The sequence below is a fragment of the Propithecus coquereli genome, unplaced genomic scaffold (genome assembly GCF_000956105.1).
Source record: "Propithecus coquereli isolate 6110/MARCELLA unplaced genomic scaffold, Pcoq_1.0 Scaffold70, whole genome shotgun sequence".
NCBI lineage: Eukaryota > Metazoa > Chordata > Mammalia > Primates > Indriidae > Propithecus > Propithecus coquereli.
In genome coordinates, this window is record NW_012153063.1 from 1,881,734 (window position 1) to 1,904,028 (window position 22,295).

Below are 22,295 nucleotides of genomic sequence, written 5' to 3' on the forward strand. Positions count from 1 at the left end.
TTGCATGCATTTAATCTTCAAAACAATCTAGGAGGTAGACACGATTATCCCTTTTTTATAGATGAGAAAACTGAGGCTCGAGGAAGATAAATAACTTATCCAGTTCATAAATCTAGGAAGTGGTAGAGCTAGGACACAAACCCAAGTCCACCTGACCACAAAGCCCAGCTCTTAACTACTGTGCACTACCTACTGCTTTTCTAATAATGCACAGTGCCTCCCTGAGTAAATTCCCTATGGGAGGAGTCTTTCCACCTCAGTCCAATATAAGGCAAGTGGTTGCAGGTGCTGGGTAACATAATGAGCTCCACCTCGGTAATCACTCTGAGTAGACAATGCTCAAAAAACAAAGCACCAAATAATGCAAAAAGCATAACAGTTACCCTCTGACGTCTCTGTTTGGAAAAGGGGACCTCTGGACTCCCCCAAAAGGATCTCTACTTTCTGGGACCTGTCCAATCTCCATACCAGGCAGGATACAGCCTGTCAATAATTCAGAAAAGCATCCATCACCACGAATTCCACAGCCTCAACCTAGCTCAACATTCTTGTCCCATCCTGCTTTCTCTGGCTTCCTGGGGGCGGCTGGGGCAGGAGATAAGTCACACACTGAAGCCAAGGGGCACTGCAATGTCTTGCCATTACTTCACTCATTGACTTTGGAAATGAAGGAATATAAACAAAGAACTACTTTCGGGACAATATACAATATCAGAGAGGAAAAAACTGACAATAGCAGGAGGCATTAGCCTTGGTGTGTGTGGAGTAGAGAGCTCAAACCCAAATTCTGATGGGGAAACATGAGTAGGACTCCACCTCTGAGCCACAGGATTCAAACATGTTAGGAGACCATCCCATGAACTAAGCAAAAGCCTCATGGGACATAAATTCAGAATTAGAGGAGTATATGCCTAAGTTGTGTGTGCAAGGAAGTAACGTCAGTTCTCATCCTCCCATGGGAGTAACTTTGAGGTTCAAAACAGTGATTTCTTCTAGTCGCATATTAGGCATTCATACTTCAGGAAAGTGCTTTTGTACTGCACAAAGACAGCTCATGGACCCCAAAACATTAGAATCGAAAGGGACCTTAAGAGCCAGACTGTTGGACAGACATGGATAATGAGGCCCAGTGAGGGAAGGAGACAGGCTCAAGGTCACAGGGCTAGTTGGTGGCAGAGTTAGAACTAAAACCCAGGCTTTCTGTTTCTCTAGCCAATGATCTTTCCACTGCACATTTCTTTGGTGGCCCAGTCCACAAACCCCAACAGAGCACCAGACATTTCTCCTAGCTCATATACTATCACCCACTTCTCTCTGAGAATGCTTTTATACGGCCACTTACATCTTTGGGGATTTTCCCTACCCAGCTTGTAGTGCACAAAGCAGTATACAAAAACCACACAGATAGCACACTCTTAGAGGCTCACTTAAAAACCACCAGTCACAATAACTGCTGCTAGCATCCTGGTAGACCAAGAAGAGACACCACCCCTAAGCTCCAACCTCAGAGCAGAGAACAAAGACCAGTTCCAAGAAAAATGTCGATCTTACTCTTTTCTGTGTGAACCCCACTCTTCCAAAGTATCTCATTGCTCAAAAGATCAATATGATTCCTTGGAGTCACCACAGAAGTCCCGAGTCAAATACACAGTCCCCGTCCCTCCCCACAGCCCTTACCACACACATAGCAATGTAATCACTTTAGCAACTTCTCAGTAACAAGCTCATTAAAAAGCAATTCTGCCATCTCTCCATAAAGCACGCGCCAGAGAACAATGCAAAAGAGGAGATGCCAATTAATTATAGAATGATCACATGTAATGAACTTTGAAACCCTCCTGCTGTTGGTGACTTTGATGAAAAATCAGGGATGCTGGGAAAAGAGTGAACAGGGACACCCTGGCTACCTTGTTTAACTGTGAGTGCTTTCAAATGCACCTCCTCAGATCCCAGTGTTGATCGGAACTGCAGAGCTACACTCACAAAACAACACAAGGTATTGGTAGGGTGACAAGCGTCTGTCTCAAGGACAGCTGTGAGTCCCACTGCCAGAGCCCCTTCGGCCATCCTCAGAACTGCTGGACGCCACACTGGGGTTGGCACTGTTGGCACTGCCTCTGAAAGCAGCTCACAGCCACCAAGGGACAAACCCGTGTCCTCTGCTCGGGACATCTTGAGTCCCTCTGCTTCCCAACCCGGGCCCCCCTGCCTCGCTATCACCTCCTGGTCAGCACCGATGCTGCTCCTCGGGACAAGGAGAAGCCCTTCCCACCACGAGGCTACCGGAGGGAAGGGAGAAGAAACCACGTGCGGCCGACTTGTACCACTACCTGTGTGAGTCCTCTGATGGGCCTTTAAGTGGGAGCTTTTTGTATAAACCTTCCGGCACCCGTTAAACTGACAGCGGTGAACCCTCTTCTTGTTTTCGGGGCATGCTTCAGCCCCTAGCCCTCCTTGGTCACTGTCGCTCTGTCCACTCTTAACGGTCCCGGCTGCCGCCACGGCCGCTGCTGCTGTTGCAACCCCTCCCACCTTTACGGAGCTGAGTGCAGCCTTCTTGGCCACCAGTTTCAACGTCACCGTGCCATCCACGGCGGATAGAGTCTGTGAGGTTTTGACCAGATGGCGGCTGAGCTCAGGGGACGATGGAGGCGTTAATGAGGTCACTGCGTTGAGCTGGGCCTGGTTGACGGCTGTGTAGCTGTCTAGAGAAGAGCTGGTTGGCTGGAGGCTGAGGCAGGTCTCAGATAGCAGTTTGTCCCGAGAGAGCAGAATGTCCACTGCCGAGCTCTTCTCACAGATGGTTGCTTCCACCGGGAGCAGCAGGGGGTCTAAGCGCCGGAAGCTTTCCTCAATGCACGGGGGAGGAGAAGCATGGAGGAAGCAGTCCAAGTCCTCGCCAAAGGTCTCTGAGATCCTCCTGGGCTCCGTCTGTAGGTAGCGTTCCAATTCAAGGCATGTCTGCAGAGAGGAAGAGGGAGGGAGAGAAACAGCCATCAGAGGCAGAGAACACCATGAAGCCACACGTTGACAGGCAGAGGGGGAAGGTCCAGAGAGAATGCTTTCACGGCTGGTGTCTGCAACACTTTTGGAAAGGTCTGACCTTGCTATTTACTCTCTGAATACCCCTGAAGGGATTCTAAGGGTCGTATCATACGATTTCAACTACTCTAGCTGAAGGAGAACTAGAGCCCCAGAAGGACTATCTCATGTCTTCAAGATCCCAAAGAACATCAAATGATAAAATAATGACCTTCTGCCCCTCAATCCAATTCCCAGCATTTTTAGGAGCTCCCATGTGAGCAAGAAGCAAATAGAAATAGACAAAGTTTTCATGCTAACACAGACTTCCCAGAGTCCACCTTCATTTTTCAAAATAGACTCCAGCAAGTCACACAAATAGGGCAATTTTTTCCAACTTGCTCTGAAGAACAAACCATGTCCACTCAAACTAAGAGGTGACCTCAGCAGCAATCAGGCATCAGCAAGCCCCACCTTGGGCATGGATTTCCTCACCAGCAGGAATGGGCACTGCTCTACAGAGCGCCTACCATAAAACCTTTGAGGCTCAAGACAAAACCCTTGTGGTTCACAGCAAATTATTAAAAATACAATGGCTACGTACTTTGTGGCAAGGAGCATAAATGCCGTTTCAATGGTTTAGCATCTCTAACTACATGACAAAAGTAAGTTTAAACATAGCTACTTAGACAACTTAAAGATAGGACTGGATATATTTCAACATAAAATTTTTACCTGGTAAAGAAATAGAGGAGAAGGATCAAAAAGTTTAGTTTCAACAAATCTTCATCTATGGTGCTCATTAAGTCTATGTAAGATGGTAGAAGTGATGTTATGGCAAAAGAGATAGTTGAGAAGTTTGTATTCTAAAGCTCTCCTCACTTAGAAACCCTACCATTCCAGAATCTTGTATAAAACTACATTCCTCACTTGCACCATCAGCTCCGTTTGCTCTTTCTGCTGGATTCAACAAAGAACCACCAATAGCAAATTTTAAATGTAACTAGCTCCAAATTTACTGCCTCCGTAAAGCTTCTATGTTTTCAACCAATGTTCTGATTCTAGGCTTTTATTTTGTTAAGAATATATTTTAATGATATACCTAGTCATGTTGTATCTGTCAAGGATTTTATTTTGGTGACATTTCAAAAGATTGGTTTTTAATGAGATTTCTGGTAATGCTCTGCATTACTGAATAAGAAAACTAGCTATGGTTTAACTATGAATCAGCTTTGGGGCTCACTGTGGATCTTCAATGGTATGAACTAATGAATGGTCCCAATCTTCATTCAATACTCAAGTCATAAATGTTCATTCAACTACTGTGCTCACAGCAAGGTGCAAGGCTTTGTATGTACTAGAAGGAGAAGACACAGCAATAGATCCATGTGATGTAGGTGCAGAATAAATAACTGCAAGCCAAAGATGACATGAATTTACAAAGCAATATGATACCACATAAACACCATAATACAAAGTGTGTTGGTAAGTTCTTAAGGGCTAAGTGGACAATGAATTCTATACTCTATAGGTATTAATCAAGGAAAGCTTATTGGGAAAGCAAATTTTTATTTTGCTTTACTTATTGATTAACTAATAGCTCTGACTTAGTAGTGTCCCACCAATTTATATTAGAAACCAATACTACCACCTTCTCAGCTCTAGAAATATGCATTATCCTCACTTGTTCCTTTTTCTGAACTCCACATCTCAAAAATTTCCCCTTCCTTTTTCCATTTCATTGTTAGAAATCATCATTTACTTGTCTCCAATATTGAAACCCTCCTTCTTAGCTCCAGTCAATTCACTTTCAAATTATAAGATTCTACTCCTGAAACTTCCCCTATATATCCCCTTACCTTTTTAAACCATCCCCTACCTAGCATAGTGCCTGGCACCCAATAGGTACATAATGTCTGTCAAAGATGAAATCGACATTATATTATTACTTTGCTTGTTCTACCTCTTCTACTCTTCAAAAGCCATCTTCTGACACCCCACCCTGGACCATGCTGAGATCTGACCATCAATACATGTCTTCTGGAACACAACTGTAACGCGTTTTGAGCTCTGCCCAAAGAGCAGAATCAGGTCTTTGAGACATATATACGTTTTAGGTAAAAATCAGCTGAGTCACAGGTTATGAGATGTCCTTGAGGCAGTTCCCTGCCTCCCACAAAGTGACGATTTCACACTCAGTCACCACTGGCTAGCTTTTGTATGCCCTGTTCCTCTACATACCTTCTAGCTCAAAGATTTGAAAGTCTAAGAAATTGTTATTTCAAAAGGCTCATATCTTTTCATATTCAGAGTTCTGAGGAACTGAGATATTCTAAATACATTTGCACACTCTTCTGGGAGGATTAAAAAATAACCTACCCGGTATGCCCCGGTTTGAATCCCAGGAGCACATGAGTCATACTTATGATCTAAAGACGGAGAGACCTCTGATCACTAAAATGTGGTAAAATCTGGATCACTTCAGAGAGGCTATAACTCACAATCCTGACACAGGACCTGAGAATCGCAGAAGCGTGAGTGTCCATCAGGATGTGTTGAACAGACCTATGAAATCATTATGGAATAATTTTTGTCTTGAGAAATCCACTTCTTATCCGCTAGAGATGAAGGTTAGGTGGGTAGAAGTCTACTGAAAACCAGGGTGAGGGGTTTAAAGATGTTCTCATCAAGAGTGTGCAGACTAAAATGTTAAGAATGAGGAGGACTTTAATATCAGATTATTTCTAAGCTAATGAAAACATTTATCGCCAATGTTATTTGCAAATGATTGTAAGAACTCATTTAAGAAACGCCCATGATGTTTAACTGGAACTTGAGATATCAGTATTTCTTCATGTATTTTATAAAACACACATACACAGGTATGTGTAGAAATAAATGTGTGTGTGCATGTGTGAGTATATACACATGTTTTTCCTCACTCCATCCACTGAAAGAGCCTACAAGCAAAGATACCCCTTTAGCAATGAGCAAGCTTAGCAGGGATCTTGGTTTCTGACTATCATTATTCAATAAGGGGAACCAGGGCTCCTTCGAGAAATAGTTCTTTGAAGCACTGGGGCAAAGAAAATACAAGATAAGCCTAGAATATCTTGTAGTACCAAAAGGCAAAAAAGTGCTCATAAAGTGATGGAAGTCTGTCAAAAAGATTCAGGAGCCAACTTAAAGAAGCTCACCATGGCCAAATCTGGACAATTTGAGAAAAAAAAAAAAAAGACTAATGATAATCATAGATTATATTCCATAAAATAAAATAAATATCTACCACTCAATACTAATATAAATAAATGACTGATAAGTAAACAAATGGATAGGAAGAGTCAGCTACTCCTTACAATAAAATTCCAATTTATAAACATAGAAGGAAAGATGGACACAGAAAATAACCATTAGGCAAACAACAAAGTAATAATGATTACAAGTAAGAATCACCAATGGATGCTCAAAATCAGTGATGAGAAATGAGATATCTGCCTAGTCACACAGTATCTCCCCCAAAATATTTGTTAATTACAAAGAGAAAAATAATAACTTTATAGTGGAGAAGGCTGGCAGACACCACCTTAACCATGTGATCCAAGTTAGCAGCAACAGTAACAAGTCATATTGATAATACGCCTGATATGAGATGCTGACGGGATACAATATTATTCTGAGAGATTTCTGCCAAAAATGGACAACCTCCAGCTAATCATGGGAAAACATCAGACATATCCAAATTGAGGCCTATTCTATCAGAAGAACTGGCCAGTTATTCTTTAAAAGTGTCAAGGTCTTGAGGACCAAAGGATGACTGGGAAGTGTCACAGATTGGAGGAGACCGAGGAGAGATGACAACTAAACACAATGGATCCTGGTCTGGATACTGGAGCAGGAAAAGGGTATTAGTGGAAAAAAGAATGTAATTCAAGTGGAGTGTACAGATTGGCTAATGGTATTATATCACTGATAATTTCCTGGTTCTAATATTTGGACTCTGGTTAGGTAATATTAGGGGAAGCTGGGCAAAGTATATAAGGTAACTCTGTGTACTACTTTTGCAACTTTTCTTTAAGTCTAAAATAATTTCAAAAAGAAAGAAAGACAGACAGACATACCCATTAGCAAACCAAGAGTGTCTCTAGATTTTAAATTTGGATATAGAGTTCAAATGTTTGTCCACCAGAACCAGAGATTTACTCTGTTTCAATGTCATGATAGTCAGAAAATACCAAATCTGAGTCAGCAGATATCAGTTTAATGACATAAATTATGTCTGTCTGGTACCTCACCTTGGAGATACGAGGCTTCCCTCAGCCTGACCTGAAAATACAATTTAATTGAGCCACTGGATCAACCCCCACCCTCTGAAAAATTCATTACAGTCAGCGAAGGTAAGGAAATGTTCCTAAGCACAAAGTGATTTTCCTCTATATTTATGAGTCACAAATGAGCTTTGGGAAGACTCTCTGGTATCTCAACTTTGAAATGCATGGCGGCTTCTCCTAGTTTCCTATTAAATATTGCCTGAAATTGGTTTTGAATGATCACCCTGAAACCTTTTTTAATACTCTCTTCATGCTTTTCATAGTCTTCTTACTTGTTGAAACATGCACATTAAAAGTAATAATCCGGCCAGGCGCGGTGGCTCACGCCTGTAATCCTAGCACTCTGGGAGGCCGAAGCGGGTGAATCGCTCAAGGTCAGGAGTTCGAGACCAGCCTGAGCAAGAGCAAGACCCCGTCTCTACTAAAAATAGAAGGAAATTATCTGGACAACTAAAAATATATATATAGAAAAAATTAGCCGGGCATGGTGGCACATGCCTATAGTCCCAGCTACTCGGGAGGCTAAGGCAGGAGGATTGCTTGAGCCCAGGAGTTTGAGTTTAAGGTTGCTTTGAGTGCACGGCACTCACTCTAGCCAGGGCAACAGAGCCAGACTCTGTCTCAAAAAAAAAAAAAGAAAAAGTAATAATCCAAGACCCAGTTAAAAAAAAAAAGACTTTAAACCTATTACTGCCATACTTACTACTTCTATGATCATTTTACTATAAGGAGATGACTCTTCCCCTCTATTTATTTATTCAATCATTTATTTATATCAGTATGGATTTATAGATATTTTAGTCTATGGATTATAATCCATTATCATCATTATTCATTTTTGTTGCTCAAGGTTCCAGAGGCAGAAGTTGAAAGAAAACAGGATAATTCAAGTCTTGTAGCACATATTAAATGTACCCAAATCTCCCTGCTGCTGGCAAGAGGCAGTTACTTTCACAAGCTCGGGAAAAATGTAAGACATTTGGTCATATATAGGCATGATGTCAAGGTTACCGAATGGCTTTCGTTCAACCTGTCCTATATCACCATAAATTACATGAAACTGGCCAGTCAAGATCGCGAACATCTCCTGTTGCTTTGACCACTTCCTCTATTACACTTTCCTAAAGGGTTTCCTTCACCTATTTTTCTTCTCTTTACCTCATGTCCATGTATGCTTGAAACAATCTTTCACCTTTCTTTCCACTCATCATTCCTTAATTCAAAGTTCAACATAAAGTCTATCCCCTTCAGGAAGCCTGGTCCCAAAAAAAACGGAGTAAAGAAAATATGCTGACTGCCAAGTGTTGAAAGACACCCCTCTTCAACCCTGGACAATTAAACACTATCTCCAAAATCAATCTAGGAGTTCACAGATTGATGGGATGTCTGGTTTATTGAGATTATGATTTTAAAAGCAATGACCTATTCTTTAAACCATACAGGTTCTCATACAGTAAGGGTAATCATTTGGAGCGAAACTTCAACCTCTGTTATCTCAGATGGTAGAGATGTCTAAGTGTGGGAAGTTATGGAGAGTTGTAAGAGCTAGAACTTTCTGAAAAAATGAGCTAGAATCACCTCACAACCCCATCCATTGCCACTACTGTAACTACAACCATGTTTACTTGCAGACTCTAGTCCAGGCTCTTTCATGCCATCCCTTTTCAAATCAAGTATTTAGAACATAAAAGTTCTAGTTTTTATTTCTGTGTCCTTAATTTGAACTTAAGACAAAGCCATTATTTTTGCCACACTCAATAACTAACTATGCTATTATGAGTAATTACTGAGAGTCTTTGGATCCATGTATACTCAAGTTGGTAAGTCAAAAAATTTAAGAAATTGCATTTTGTTAATGACTTTTTTCTGGAATAATACAGTCAATGAAAAAAAAGGCCACCTACTGCAACCAATGTTTCTAGTTACTTAACAGTCATTTGTGGTCTTTAGCCAGCCACCCATAATCAATCATTGCACCTATCTCCCCTAAAAAGGCCACAAGTTAAAAGTACGAAGAGATAAAATAAATTGGGGAAAGAACATAGATGCAAAAATATGGGAACATGCAGCTTTCTGCTTTGTGGAAACTTGCAAAGTCATGCTTCCTCTGAGATCAGACCTGGACCTGATGATGATGATGACAATGATGACGATGATGCTTCTGGACAGGAAGGGGTAAACTTTGGTTCCCAGAAAGAATGTTCACCCAGGTAATTGTACACACAGGTGAACTGTGTTTGGCTGCCCATGGGAGCCCCTTTCTGTCATTTATTATGTGTGGCTTTGTCATGTGCTATTAACCACGGTGCGACAGTCCCCAAAGAGTCTGAAGTACAGCAAGAGGGAAATGAACCCCTTGCCTTTCTCCTGGGAGGGTCCCAAAGCTCAATTACTTTTTTGTGCTTTGAACTCTTCATATACATCCAAGAATGGAAATTCAGAGTGACACAAAACAAGCTACTAATATAGGAGGGAAATGTGGGCTTCTTTTCTTCAAGCCATCTTCTAAAATACTCATTCCTTTCTAACTTATTAGATCTACTTACTCTTCACATGTTTTAGCAAAAAAAGACTGATTCCTCTGACTCCTGAAACCAACCTGAAAAAATGTAGCATTACAAAGATTGATATTGATGGGAACTTTGTGATTTTCCCCCTTCAAAGAATGATGTGATGTAATGATTCTGACACATTTCTAGTCTTTTAAAATCAAGTCAGCGTTGAAAGACAGGAAAAGATGTAGGAAGCATGGCCAGAGAGATCTGGTACCCTTTTTCTCAGGGGTTGGAGGAAGGGAAAGAAACAACATAATTAATAAACTCAGGGTGCCCACAGGAGAACCTCATATGCCAAGCACTTGTTGCACACCTTCCTGGGTTTCAACATTTTAAAGCAGGTTTGAGGAATAGGATGATAAAATTGAACCTAACTCATGGCAGAAAAGATGCGTGAACCAGTGACAAGAATCAACCTGGAAAGACCTAGAAAGAGATTCCTAAGAAGTTTTTATGCAAATATTCACTTTTTCATGACTTTCATTATCAGAAAATATTAGGGTGCTAAGGTTAAGAGAGAATGAATTTTGTCTAGAAAATGTGAGTATCAAGTAAACAGTATCAGTGAAAATCTCTTACTGCATTTTTTAGCTATTAGGCTTTAAAAAAAAGCGCCTACATCAACAGCACACCCCAGAGGTACAACAGTATTACACATTACTGTCGGAATTGGTGAACTCCACCAAGTAACCGCCACGGTACTACAACCAACATAACATTGCATTCCTTTCGACTGTTTCTCATGTCAACTGGTTGCTAGGGCTGAAACCAAATTAAACATTTCCCTCCAGTAATCTGTAAATTCTGAGAGACAATGCTGTGAAAATTAATTTAATTCTAAACAAACATAAAAGTTGGGAAATTTCTATCAAAATCTCTTCAGTGTTTCTCTTCTCCAAACTATTTTCCGCATAACAAAGAAAATATTTGTTTGTATATTTTTCCTTGGGAAGGTGGGGGCTTCCGGGCAGGAGAGGAAGGAGACAAGATTAAAGGCCTGGGGAGAGGGTGATGTCTTTGAAATTACTTTCCCCAGGCACATGATGCAAAGTAGCCTCAAATACCCTTTCATCTTCCAAGGATTCCTTAGTTACAGCGCATAAAAGAAATTCCCCAAACAACTCAAATCCAAATTAAATGTCAAAGCAAGCTTTAAAGTCCGGTAATCTGGGAGGAGCTGGGAGGTGTGGCCCAGGTCTTATGTTCCTTGAAGGAAGGCACTGGGGTTCCCTGCACCTCTAACAACTTGGAAATGCATTTTTGTTGTTATGTCTGTGATCTGCAAAATTAGCAGTGTCCACTAGGGACAAGACAGACCTTCCTAACTTGGTTCAATGTTGTTTTTCCAGATGTTACTTTTTGGAACATAACAACTAGAAGTCTATTGGCCTGGCCTCTAGGCATAATTGCAGCTAAGAACAGTCACTATTACTTGGCCACTGGATTATCACTAAATTCCCACTTCTGAGTGGTCCACAGACACCCCTGCCTAGGCATAGCTGGATGACAGAAGAGGCTCAATCTGCTAACTCCTTATTTCCCCACCAAGCCACTATTTAGGTCTGGTGGAAATCCCATTCGTGGCCTTGTAGCTTGAAAGCAAACTTTATTAGATGTCTTTGTTTTGATCATTACACTTCCATGGAAAAATGAAATTTGTGCCTTAAGAATCAATGAAAAATAATCCTACATAAACTACTGGTGAGGGCAAAGGGGCAGATGTGGACTGAAAGTGAGATTTAAGAATGAAAAAATGCAGAATAGATACTGTTGAATTAAAAACACATCAGGGCCCATGACAAGGGCAGGCAACTATCTCCTGCCTGGGAAGGAGAGGACTCTACCCAGTTCCTCTAGGAAGCCCAAGGACTCAGGAGGGTGCGGGGCGGGTAGCCTCTTTTCTGAGGAACGATGGCTTCCCAAGAGCAACAATGGCCCTGACGATTTTTCAGCTTCACCATTAATTTTCCATAAAGAGCAGTTTTCTTGACGAGCGCTTGTGTCAGGCAGGGCCTGATGCTTCAGAAACCTGTAATTATTCTTGGCTCCCCACCCCCCACAGCTCTGCACCTGTGTCAGGTTCGAGGCACCAGCTGGCCATGGCCTGCCTCCTGCCTCTTTAGAGGGGGAGGGGGGGAGCCACCATTCAAAACCCAAACTCACATCACTCGCCTCTTCTTCCAAAATGCAAGAACAAAACAAAAATTTGAAATTTACCAATCTCATTCCTCCCCCCAACGGGTCTTTGCCAAAGGAAACAAATAAACATTAATTGGCTAGAGAGCTCTCATTCAAACCAAAATTACTGAAAAACACAGTAACAGGGGAAGGTCTGACAAGGGGTTATTAATCCTGTTTTACAGTCGGCTCTTGCACACCCCCTTCCCCCGCCTGCTCCTGTTAACTTTGCACACACTCACACACCCTCCTCGAACTCCCTGGGCCCCTTTACACACAGCGGCCAAGCTGGGAACATGCCGAACCAATTACATCACCTCCCCTTCCTCTCCCAAATCGCTTGCACAGGCTGACTCAGGCTACTGGGATTTTTTTTTTTTTTCCTTTTTAAAGCAAACTCATTTCATTGACTCTCTCCTGGAACATTGTTCTATCCTTCTTCTTTGGGTTAATTAAATATACCCTTCCCCTACCCCCCATAAAAATGTATACCCATATACAATTACTTCTCATACTCCAAACCACAGTTGTACACGTGTACAATGTTCTCTCTCTCACTCTCCCACTCCCAGCTTGAATTTCCCAAGAAAAATAGGTTCGAAGCCCACTGGGGCCCCCAGTGGCAGATGCAATTTAGTGGCTGGCCATCGCAGAGAATGCTTTCAGAACTGAGAGCTTTTAGGAACTTCCACTGTGGAATGTTACAGACAATGTGGGGGCGCTAAGAAGAATGTTTGTTCTACTCCTTAGATCTCGTAAAATGGCAGCCAAAACCATAATGAAACCAAGCCCGAAACTGCGCTTCCTGACGTGGATGGTTGTACTTTTACTTAACCTGAGAAACTTGGACTTGACTCCCCACAGCGTTTGGGGTGGCCGCATAGGTACACCAAGTGAAGGAGAGAGACTGGCCCTGTGTACCCTGAGAGGCAGAAGAACGGGGGACCAAGAGTGCTGTCACTGGAGCCAGACTGCCTGGGTCCCAAATCAGGTTACACTACTTACTAGCTCAATCACCCTGGGGAAAGCTACTTAACCCTTCTGTGCCCCAGTTTCCTCATCTGTATAATGGGGTAATAGTAGCACCAAGCACTCAGGAGTGCTGTGAGAGTTCAATCAATTGATCTTAGAACAGGACCGGGCACACATGCTAAGTATGTGGTAGCGATTACATAACCAGTGTGATTTCCATTACACATCCATGCAGACAATAAAGAAATGTATCCAGGGCATGGACATGGAGAATCAATAATACTAAATAATTATCAAAGTAAAGTAAACCTGTTGAATATAAAAGTTTAAGTAAGCAGGGGACTTTGAGTCAAGATCAGCCCGGACTAACTAGCTGAGTAACTTTAACCTCACTGGATTCCTGGGAGAATGGGCTGAATTTCCAAGGAGCTACTCGTCTGAATTCAACGATGCTGTGAAGTAGCACAGAAGGGTGAAGACCAGGCAGTGAGAGTGGCTCATTCAGCACAGGTTCAGAGGAACTGACACATAGTTCTGCCCGTGATTGGGTGGCAAAAGAAAAGGGTTTGGAGAACCAGGAAGAAGACGTTCCTTGGACCTCATGGCCTCTATTATTATATAAGGCCGAAGACACTCAATAATCCAAATTTACAGGATGCTCTGAAACTAATTTTGTGCTTCCCCATGGATACCAGCCTCACTAGCATCCAAAACGTAAACTTCATTAGAATGTGGGCTCCTCAAAGACACTAGGACCTATGCCTGACTTCTAGCCTGCCTCAAGTATGTGTCAAGTGAATGAATGAATGAATGAACGAATGAAGCAACTCTCAAACAATCCAGTTGAAAAGCCAACAGTGGTCACAATCTGGGTAGACAGGAATCCAAGAGTGTGATGAAAGTTAAAAATTCTTCCTTCTTCACCAAAAGAACATCAGAAACAATGCGCATGCATTTATTATCAACACTACTGGTAGAACACATCGGTATTTTAAGATTTAACTCTAGGTGTTATTTACTTGTATCTTCAATGTTTTTCATTTGAAAAAAATTAAATGCTTGCTGTCTGGGACACATGCAGATTTCTAAACTGAGAGGCAAATTTATGTTTCTGGGGCAGCCCTGCGAGTAGGCACCGCATGGGGAGTAAAAGCCATTTCCTTGTCCTGCAGAATTGCCACCCCCTCAGCCACTTCCTCTTTGCTTCCCTGGCCTCCAGAATCCACCAGGAAGAGAAGCAGTAAAGTCAAGCAGACAAAATGCTATCTTCAACTCTCATTCTTTGTTGGTGAGAAGAACTTGGGCCTGGGAAGTGGGTTCAGTGCCTTCCTCTCCCACACCGGCCCTGCCCCTCCCAGTAAACTACTGAACCAGAGCAGAGAGTTCACTCCCTTCTCTGCGAAATGGAGGAAGCGCACTCACAAAGACCCCTTCCGGCTCAGACTTCTTGCTGCTAATCCTTCGTTGGCCTCCATCACCCCCAATTCCTTACCAGGGAAAACAAGACCCCATGTGATGTGGCTGTACCTGTCTCCACTTGTCCCCTTCTCCCCTTCGGCCACTATACTCCTCACACAAACACACCCCGCTCACACCTCTCTCAGAGCCCTGGTGCCTGCGTCTGCATCCCAGGACACAGAAGCTCCTGGTCACAGCATCCCTGCTTCCTTTGGATCTGTTCTGTCTCAGCTCCATTGTCACCTACTCAGAGAGTCCTTCTTTGACCTGCCTAGAGAAACCAGCCCAAACATCCCATTCATTCTCCATCATACTGCCTTGTTTTACTGGCTTTTTAAAAAGTACCTACCAAGTCCTGGAACGATCAAAATTATTTATTTGCATGTTTATTATTTGTCTTTTCCTCTTAGAATGGAAGTTCCAGGAGAATAGGGACTTCATTTCAGGTACCAATGAACCCCCAGCGCCCAGTACAGTGGCTGGAAAAGGCATCCAAGACATATTAGTTGAGTGAATAAATAAATCAATGAAGCCAATAATCAATCCTGGAATTCCAGGGAAATGTGAGGAGCCAGGAAATCTATCCTAAAATGCCCACCTTATTAGGTCAAAAGACTCCGTCATCATTTTTCCTCAGTTTAAGTCTCTGTGCTGATTTTAGTGCATACTATCTGGGGGATGGGCATGGTACAAAAGCAATGTATATAACCAAATCGTTTGTACCTCTGTAATATTCTGAAATAAATTAAAAAAAAAAAAGAATAAAACACATTTCTCTTGGCTCTGAGTATAGGGCCATGGAGAAAGTTTAGTGAAGAATTCTTAAATTATGCATTATATTAATTTTAGAGAGACCTATGAATGTTTAGAAATCAAAAACATATATTTTAAATGGTTTATTAATAGGGTCATGTTTGCATCTGACTCTTTAAATGAATGTCATAAATTTGAAATCTTTTTGTAGAAAAAGCTTTGCCTAAATAAAATAAATCTATTTAGTGTGGGGAAAAAAAAGTTTCAGTGCTGAGAAGGTGCTCGCTGATTCACACGCATTACACAGAGTAACACGGAGCCTCTTCTCAAGACAAAGAGGTGAGCCTTGTGCTCGCACTTGCCCAGTTCAAACAGATACAGGAGGGAATTTCTTCTCAGCAGTCCCTATTGCATCATGCGCTCTGCGTGTCACTAAAGATGAATAAACCCACCCCTCTCCTTGCCTCCACGGTCGGTGTTTATTAACTGGTGTCCTGAGGGAATAAAGATTGAGGCTCAACCCACTTTATGTCATTTATTTCCATTTCTGTCACCTACCAGGGATCTCCCTAAGCAAGGCAAGTGGCCACTTGGTCTCCGAAACACTTGAGGGTCACATCAGTTTGTTTCCAAACATCAAAAGTCCCACCTCCGTCAGTCCTTAAATAAAACATTCCTACATGGAAAGGTCCTTTAGATCTAGCAGTCATCAAGAACTCAGAGCATCAAGGATGCTTTCTGTCACCCTAAATAGCCTTGCAGGACACTTACACAGGTGAGGTCCTAAGAAATTCCTGTTTTGGCCCACTCTCGTGTCTTTCCCATAAATTCCTAAACACAGAAGCATTTCCTTCCCCTCATTCCCTTTAAGAATTTTACATAAAAAGATATCTCTACTGAGAGGTGCTATTTATTTCAGGATCATTATTTCACAGACACAGAACCCTCAAACACTCAACCTGGAAGTGAGCCAAAATCCAATTAAGAGGGTATGGTGTTTGAACTAGGCAAGAGCTGAGGGTGAAAATATTGAATATAAGCTGCACAGGGTTCCTATGAGCGTGTGCGTGCGTGTGTGTGCGTGCACACATGCATGCGTGCCACCGTCGATGAAATGCAGATTCTCTTTAATGTATTTTGGATCCCTTTCTCTAAACCTGTCATTGTCCCCAGAGTCACAAAGCTGTTCCCTTTCTTATTCATTATGTTAGGCAATAGGAATCTTTCACAAGATGAGAGAGAGAGGAAGAAATGATCTCCCATCAAGTAAAGAAAAGTAAAATCGTGCTTAGCTCATTTCTGAACCACATTACAATGTTGTGGATTTCAAATTAATAATTGAATCCAACTTGACAGGGAAGAACCAAGTGCTGAGACCCTGAAGTTTGGATTCCAGTAGCTTGGCACCTCACTTAACCTTAGGCGGCTTGACTGCTATCAGATGACATGCACTTTCAGGCGTACCAGACTCTCATTGAAGAAGAGACACTAATTTGAATCATCACTGCCATCCCCTCTCCCCTTTGTTCCTGTCTGAACCAATTTCCATACAGTTTCAAAGAAATCATCAGCCCATGCAAAGGGGAAATCCCAGTGGAACAAGAACTACATTAGCAGCATAAGGGGGAAAATCTAATTTCCAATCCAGTTGCTTTGTTGTTTCAACCTCCAAGGAAGGTTGCTACATATGCACAACACAAATTAAGTTTTAAAACACCACGGTGATGTAAAATTAATAAAAACTCTCACGGGGAAAAGGTGGTTCTTGCTACAAATCTCCTCATACAATGAAGGTCAACTCTACCAGAGCTTGTGGGTGGTCTAGGTCTTTGAGGTCTCTATCATCTCATCCAAGAAAATATTTAAGAACAGCATATATTCATTGAAACCATTGCAGCTGCTATGTCTAGTTTATGGTGAATTGATTCTTAGTCTAAGGCAGTATCCACATTAACAATCTTTAAACTACCTTGCTGACAGATCCCATGGAAATGTATTTTAATGGTTCAAATTAAGGATTCTTTTTTGGCATGACAAGATATGTCGATGGCGATTGCCTAGTGCCCTACTTACTGGAATAAAACTTATGGCAAGACATCAGTGTGACTACATCATTAATTAACCTGAATCACATACCGGAACATCGCTGCTAATAAAACTCCCCTATAAAGAAAACATGTTTTCTCTGCTGAGTATCCTGGAATGTGGGCCCCAGCAGAGCCACTGCTTTAATTAAGTAGATATTTTGATGTTTGTATCTATGCCTGTGATTGCCACAAAATTTGGTCATATTTGGCTTGATCTTCAACAACTGGAGTTCTCCCTTGCATGTACTTTTTTGGAAAAAGAAAATAAAAATGGCCACCGCACGATCAGAATTTGCTTATGACCATGTGTATGAAAAGGATCACTTCTGCTAAGGTAGGGGGTGCTTTTTCTGCACTCTTCTTAAAAGCACACTCTGAGCTTTCAACCCACGATTTACTGAATCAGAGATCTATAGAAACCTTCCATTTTCTCTAGAAAACAGGCTGACAGAAACAGGAACAAAGTCATAACCGTAACACCCAGGTAAAAATGGGACTTTTCCAATCCATTCCATATGAAATAATGTACACTTTTTTTTCTTTCACAGAGAATTCTTTTGTGAAAAGCATCTGAAAATGCTTATCAGTATTTATCATGTAACCTCATAACCTCAGAGAGCCCCTGTGAGACCATATAGGCAGCAAGAATTAAAATCCCCATCCTATTCATGGGGAATCTAACTTAGTAAAGAAAATTGAGTTTTCGATTGTTTTATGGCCATACTACCAGTAAGAACCAAAAGTGTCTTGGCTACTAACAATTAGGCTTTTTGGTCCAACCCTGAACCTTCCACCAAGGATCTCAAAACATTCTAAAACTTCAACAAACCATCATCTCTCAGCAACTTTGGAAGAATAAGAATTCTTATAGCTCCGACTTGGGCAGTGCATAGGCAATATATGTAACCAAAACATTTTTACCCCTGTAATATTCTGAAATAAAAAAAGAAAGGACATTTAAATAAATAAAAAAAAAAGAATTCCTGATAAAGATTCAGGATCTTCCTAAGTTGAAAACAACACCAGATCCCAAACTTCCTTTCATAAGCTTTTCAACTACATTTCTCTATGTAATCTCTCCTGGTGACACTGGGGCAAGTGGTCTTGGTTTTGATAATACCTTTTTTTTTATAAGATTCCTGAGTTTTCTCTGATCATTGCCTACTTTGTTTGGATTGTTAAAAGTAAATGGGATTTCAGCCATTTCAACTTGTCAACATCAAGTGTAACCACTGGGATGAACAGAAATAGAACTAGAATCATTTTTTAAAGATTTGAACTGAGAAAACTTATTATATATTAATAAATACAGTTTACTGATGCTCTTATTTTGTTTATTTGATGAACGCCAAATACACAGAAACTCAAATTTATAAATTTTTTTAAAGGAGGGATTTGAATGTGCTAGCCAACATTTACAAAACATTTCCTAATTTTAATAAATATAAAAATACAAATTTGACTAAACAAGAGTCAACACTTTTTGCTTCACAGTGCTTTTTGGAATAGTGGTTCTTGGCTCATTTTCAACACCAGTACTATCAATCACCCTTCCTTTTGTTCAAGATTCAAATAGAAAACGCAGCTAGAAAAAGACATGTAAGAAATAGAAGCAGCAAGAAGAGAAGGAAAAATAGGAGCAATGAAAAACAGATGTCCAGCAAGCACCTCATTCCTGTATGAAAATCCTGGATGCCAACAGCTCTTTCATCAGTAACACACCTCTAACCAAGAGGATCCATCAAGCTTTGGGAGGCAGATCAGCTCAAGGGGAAAATTCACACTTGGCCCTGCTCCCTCCATGGAACCTAAACATTAATTTTAAAGTGGTTTTGTCTATAATCATCTGGTAATAACAGACTAAAAAGAAGGGTGGCCAGTGGGTGAAGAAGATTATTGTGATTCAGAAATGTATGGCGGTGGAAAGCCATCTTTGTTAAAAATTAGTTAATTTAGCATCTCCTTGGGAAGGGGTGCCTAATCAATCTTAAATATTAAAATCCTCAACTTTGGGACCTTTTTATAAGTACGTAAAATCAAAGGCAATGTGGGGTCATGGAGAGAACATACACAAAAAGCAGGACTTCCACCAGCTCCTTCTATGTAATTAGGTATGTGCTCTTCCTCAAGTCATCTCCTTTTTGGTCCTTGGTAAAGTGGACTAGATATATAAAATTCTTTCCAATGTTATAAAAATCCTCTGGCTGTGAATATAATAAATTTCTCATGACCGAATCTTGCTTGTCTAAGGAAAGCAGGTATGAGGAAGATGGAATCTACTACTCTGATCCCTCTGCTTATACGAGTGCCATGTCTCAATTTCAAACTCTGGACTGCAGTTTCTGCTCAGCCTCCTAGATGAGGGCCCATGAGACAAGGCCACACGATTGTCCTTGAGGTGTTGGTGTAGATAGGTGTTATTTCTGAAGGTGCTTTCCTCTAGAAGGTAACACCCCTTCTGAGAAATCTAAGTTAGGATTCAAACTCAAATACGTACAGAGGCCAAGAGCATAACATATATCAGTGAAACAGTCAAGGAATGTGACAGTAGAGAGGGGTGGGGACTGTGGTAAACTGGACAGCACGCGCCTTCTAAAACGGGAGGTTGCTACATAGTTCCAGCTCATTGACAGCACATGGAAAATGGAGGTCCAGTGTTGGCAAATGTTTTAAAAAGAAGCCAAAAATCCAGAGAGTTTATATGAAATCTCCCAAATTTTTTAAATGTTGGTAAATAGTATTAAAAAGTTAGAGTGTGTAAGATTAAAAAGTTAGAGTGTGTAAGACAAGGAAAGGGCCCACAGCTGCCAATTTGAGACTTCTGTTCCTAATGAAAGGAGAGGCGAAAGAAAAAAACAGGCACATTTGGGCAGTTCTTTCCTCCCCATGGGCCCCAATTACGGTACGACATAACTGTCTCTTAGGCTGGATACCAGCTGGGGAACCTTAAGCCTCACTTCCCACCAAGTTTCCCAAGAAAGCCCTTATTTGAGCAGAGCCCCAGCTGGAGGAAGTAAGAGGAGCATCACCGTCACTACCCCTCTGCTCAGCTGCTCCTGCCTGGCAGTAATGAGCTCGAATCCCTGCTCTCAAGAAGAATCTTGTCACAGGAGTAAGAGACACACGGAGATGGCACCATGAAATGTCAAGCAGGAGGAGGCAAGAGCTATGACAAATCCACAAGAGCTTTGGGTTCTAGCACCAAGTTTTCAATTTCTTTTGGGATAAGCACCATGTTTGCCATAATCAGTAGCTGCCCAATCGATGCTTCTTCAATGAATTTTTTAAAAAAGCTTAATGATTAGGGGCCACTATTACTTTTCATTGCATGTTCTTCTCTGAGATGACTGGAAGATTGGTCCATTTGCCCAGTAGTATAATGACTGAGGAGAAAGAACGTGCCACTAGGGTAAACAAGTTACACCTGTTTGAACTCTGCTGGCCTTTCAGGGGCAGGGACTGTTTTCTTGTACTTCTTTTAAAAAATAATTCAACAATTATTTACTGAGCTTTCACTTTATATTAGACACCATGCTAGAGATGACCCTAGGGCTCAATACCTGCCTACGAGGTGCTCGTGGTACAGTAAAGACAGAGGGATAGGAATACACAGAATGGAAGCTAACATGCCATATGCCACTAATATAATCAGGGAGAAAAAATCACCACGGCAAGAGAGAAGGAACCACTTCCCTCTTCCTGGCGAGGTCAGTGAAGGCCGTGTGAAGAAGTCACATTTGAGCTAGACCCTGACAAACGAGTGAGCTTTTGCCAAGTGGAGAAAGGGAACATTCTAAAAAGAGCACATGATATGAGCAAGGGGGTAGAGGCATGAAAGCCCCACTGTGTCTTTCAAAAAGGATGAGCAGTCGGGGGTTCTGATGCATAGCGTACATGCTATGCAGCAGCAAGAACTGCATCCCCAGGGCCTAGAAAATGTCAAATATTTTTGGCTGATAATTGCATTGCTGGTTTGCTCTGGGTTTGCCTTTACTAATATACTTACTACTAGGCAGTGGGTGGCCGCTTCTCTAGATCCTCAATGATAACTCAAGAAAAGATCAAAGAGCTCAAAACACACCTAAAAAGGCCTAGTAGTCATATTAAAGTTGCCAAATAATATGCTTGAACCTAAATGTCAAAAAAAACCTCAATCATTTGAAGCATTTTCTTTTTCAGATGAATGCTCCCAGTTTAGAGCACACACATGACAAACCACAAAATGACAACAATAAACAAAAAGGTGGAAATAAATATTACCCAAAAAAATCTTAGCTAAAAATAAGAAAATGCTACTGAATCAAGCACAGAATTACATTCAGTCTTGAGTTGCCTGAAAACAATGAGTTAAGAAATTCTCATCATTAAATAAAAGAACGTCAGTTCCTCAGAGATCAGTTGATCTGTGCACATAAGGTTTAAAGTACAAGGAGAAGGAAGAGGACAAGAAAACATGGAAGAGAAGAAGAACAAAAGCAAGAAATAAGAAGATATAAAAAAAATCTCTCCTGCACCAAAAAAAAAAAGGGGGGGGTTGGGGGTTGAAATTCCCTCATTAATAAACCCTCCAACATCTCGTTGGCTGAGGGACGGAAGGTTCAGGGCCTGCGTATGTTTTTCTCCTTTGTAGCCTCTCTCTGTTGATGTTTTTCTGGCTTTCTAAGCAAAAAGGAAACCTCACCCATTCCTGTAGACATGCATTTATGACCACACTCTCCTGGCCAATAACCCGGAGCGGCTCCTCGAGGCGCTCTCAGGGTGGTGTGTCAGGCAAACGGACCCGGTTAGGGCGCAGCTTCTGCCCTGCTGCTACTGCACAGGTTCAACGCTGGCAAGTTCAGCGAGGGCTCCAGGGCCAGGCTCACTCGTTAAGGACAAAATGTGCAGCCACATTTGACCTTCGGAAATCCAGCCCTGGTCTGAAGCTTCCAGATTCAAAACAA

At 41.6% G+C, this 22,295-nt stretch overlaps 1 protein-coding gene across 1 annotated transcript in view; it reads right to left on the minus strand.

The window, feature by feature from the left end:
- The window catches only part of KLF7 (Kruppel-like factor 7 (ubiquitous)), an 88,098-nt gene that overhangs the window by 43,101 nt on the left and 22,702 nt on the right, over nt 1-22,295 (minus strand). The window contains exon 2 of the mRNA XM_012661248.1: nt 2,331-2,961. Within this exon, the coding sequence (XP_012516702.1) occupies nt 2,331-2,961 (631 nt within the window). The remainder of the gene's footprint in view (nt 1-2,330; nt 2,962-22,295) is intronic.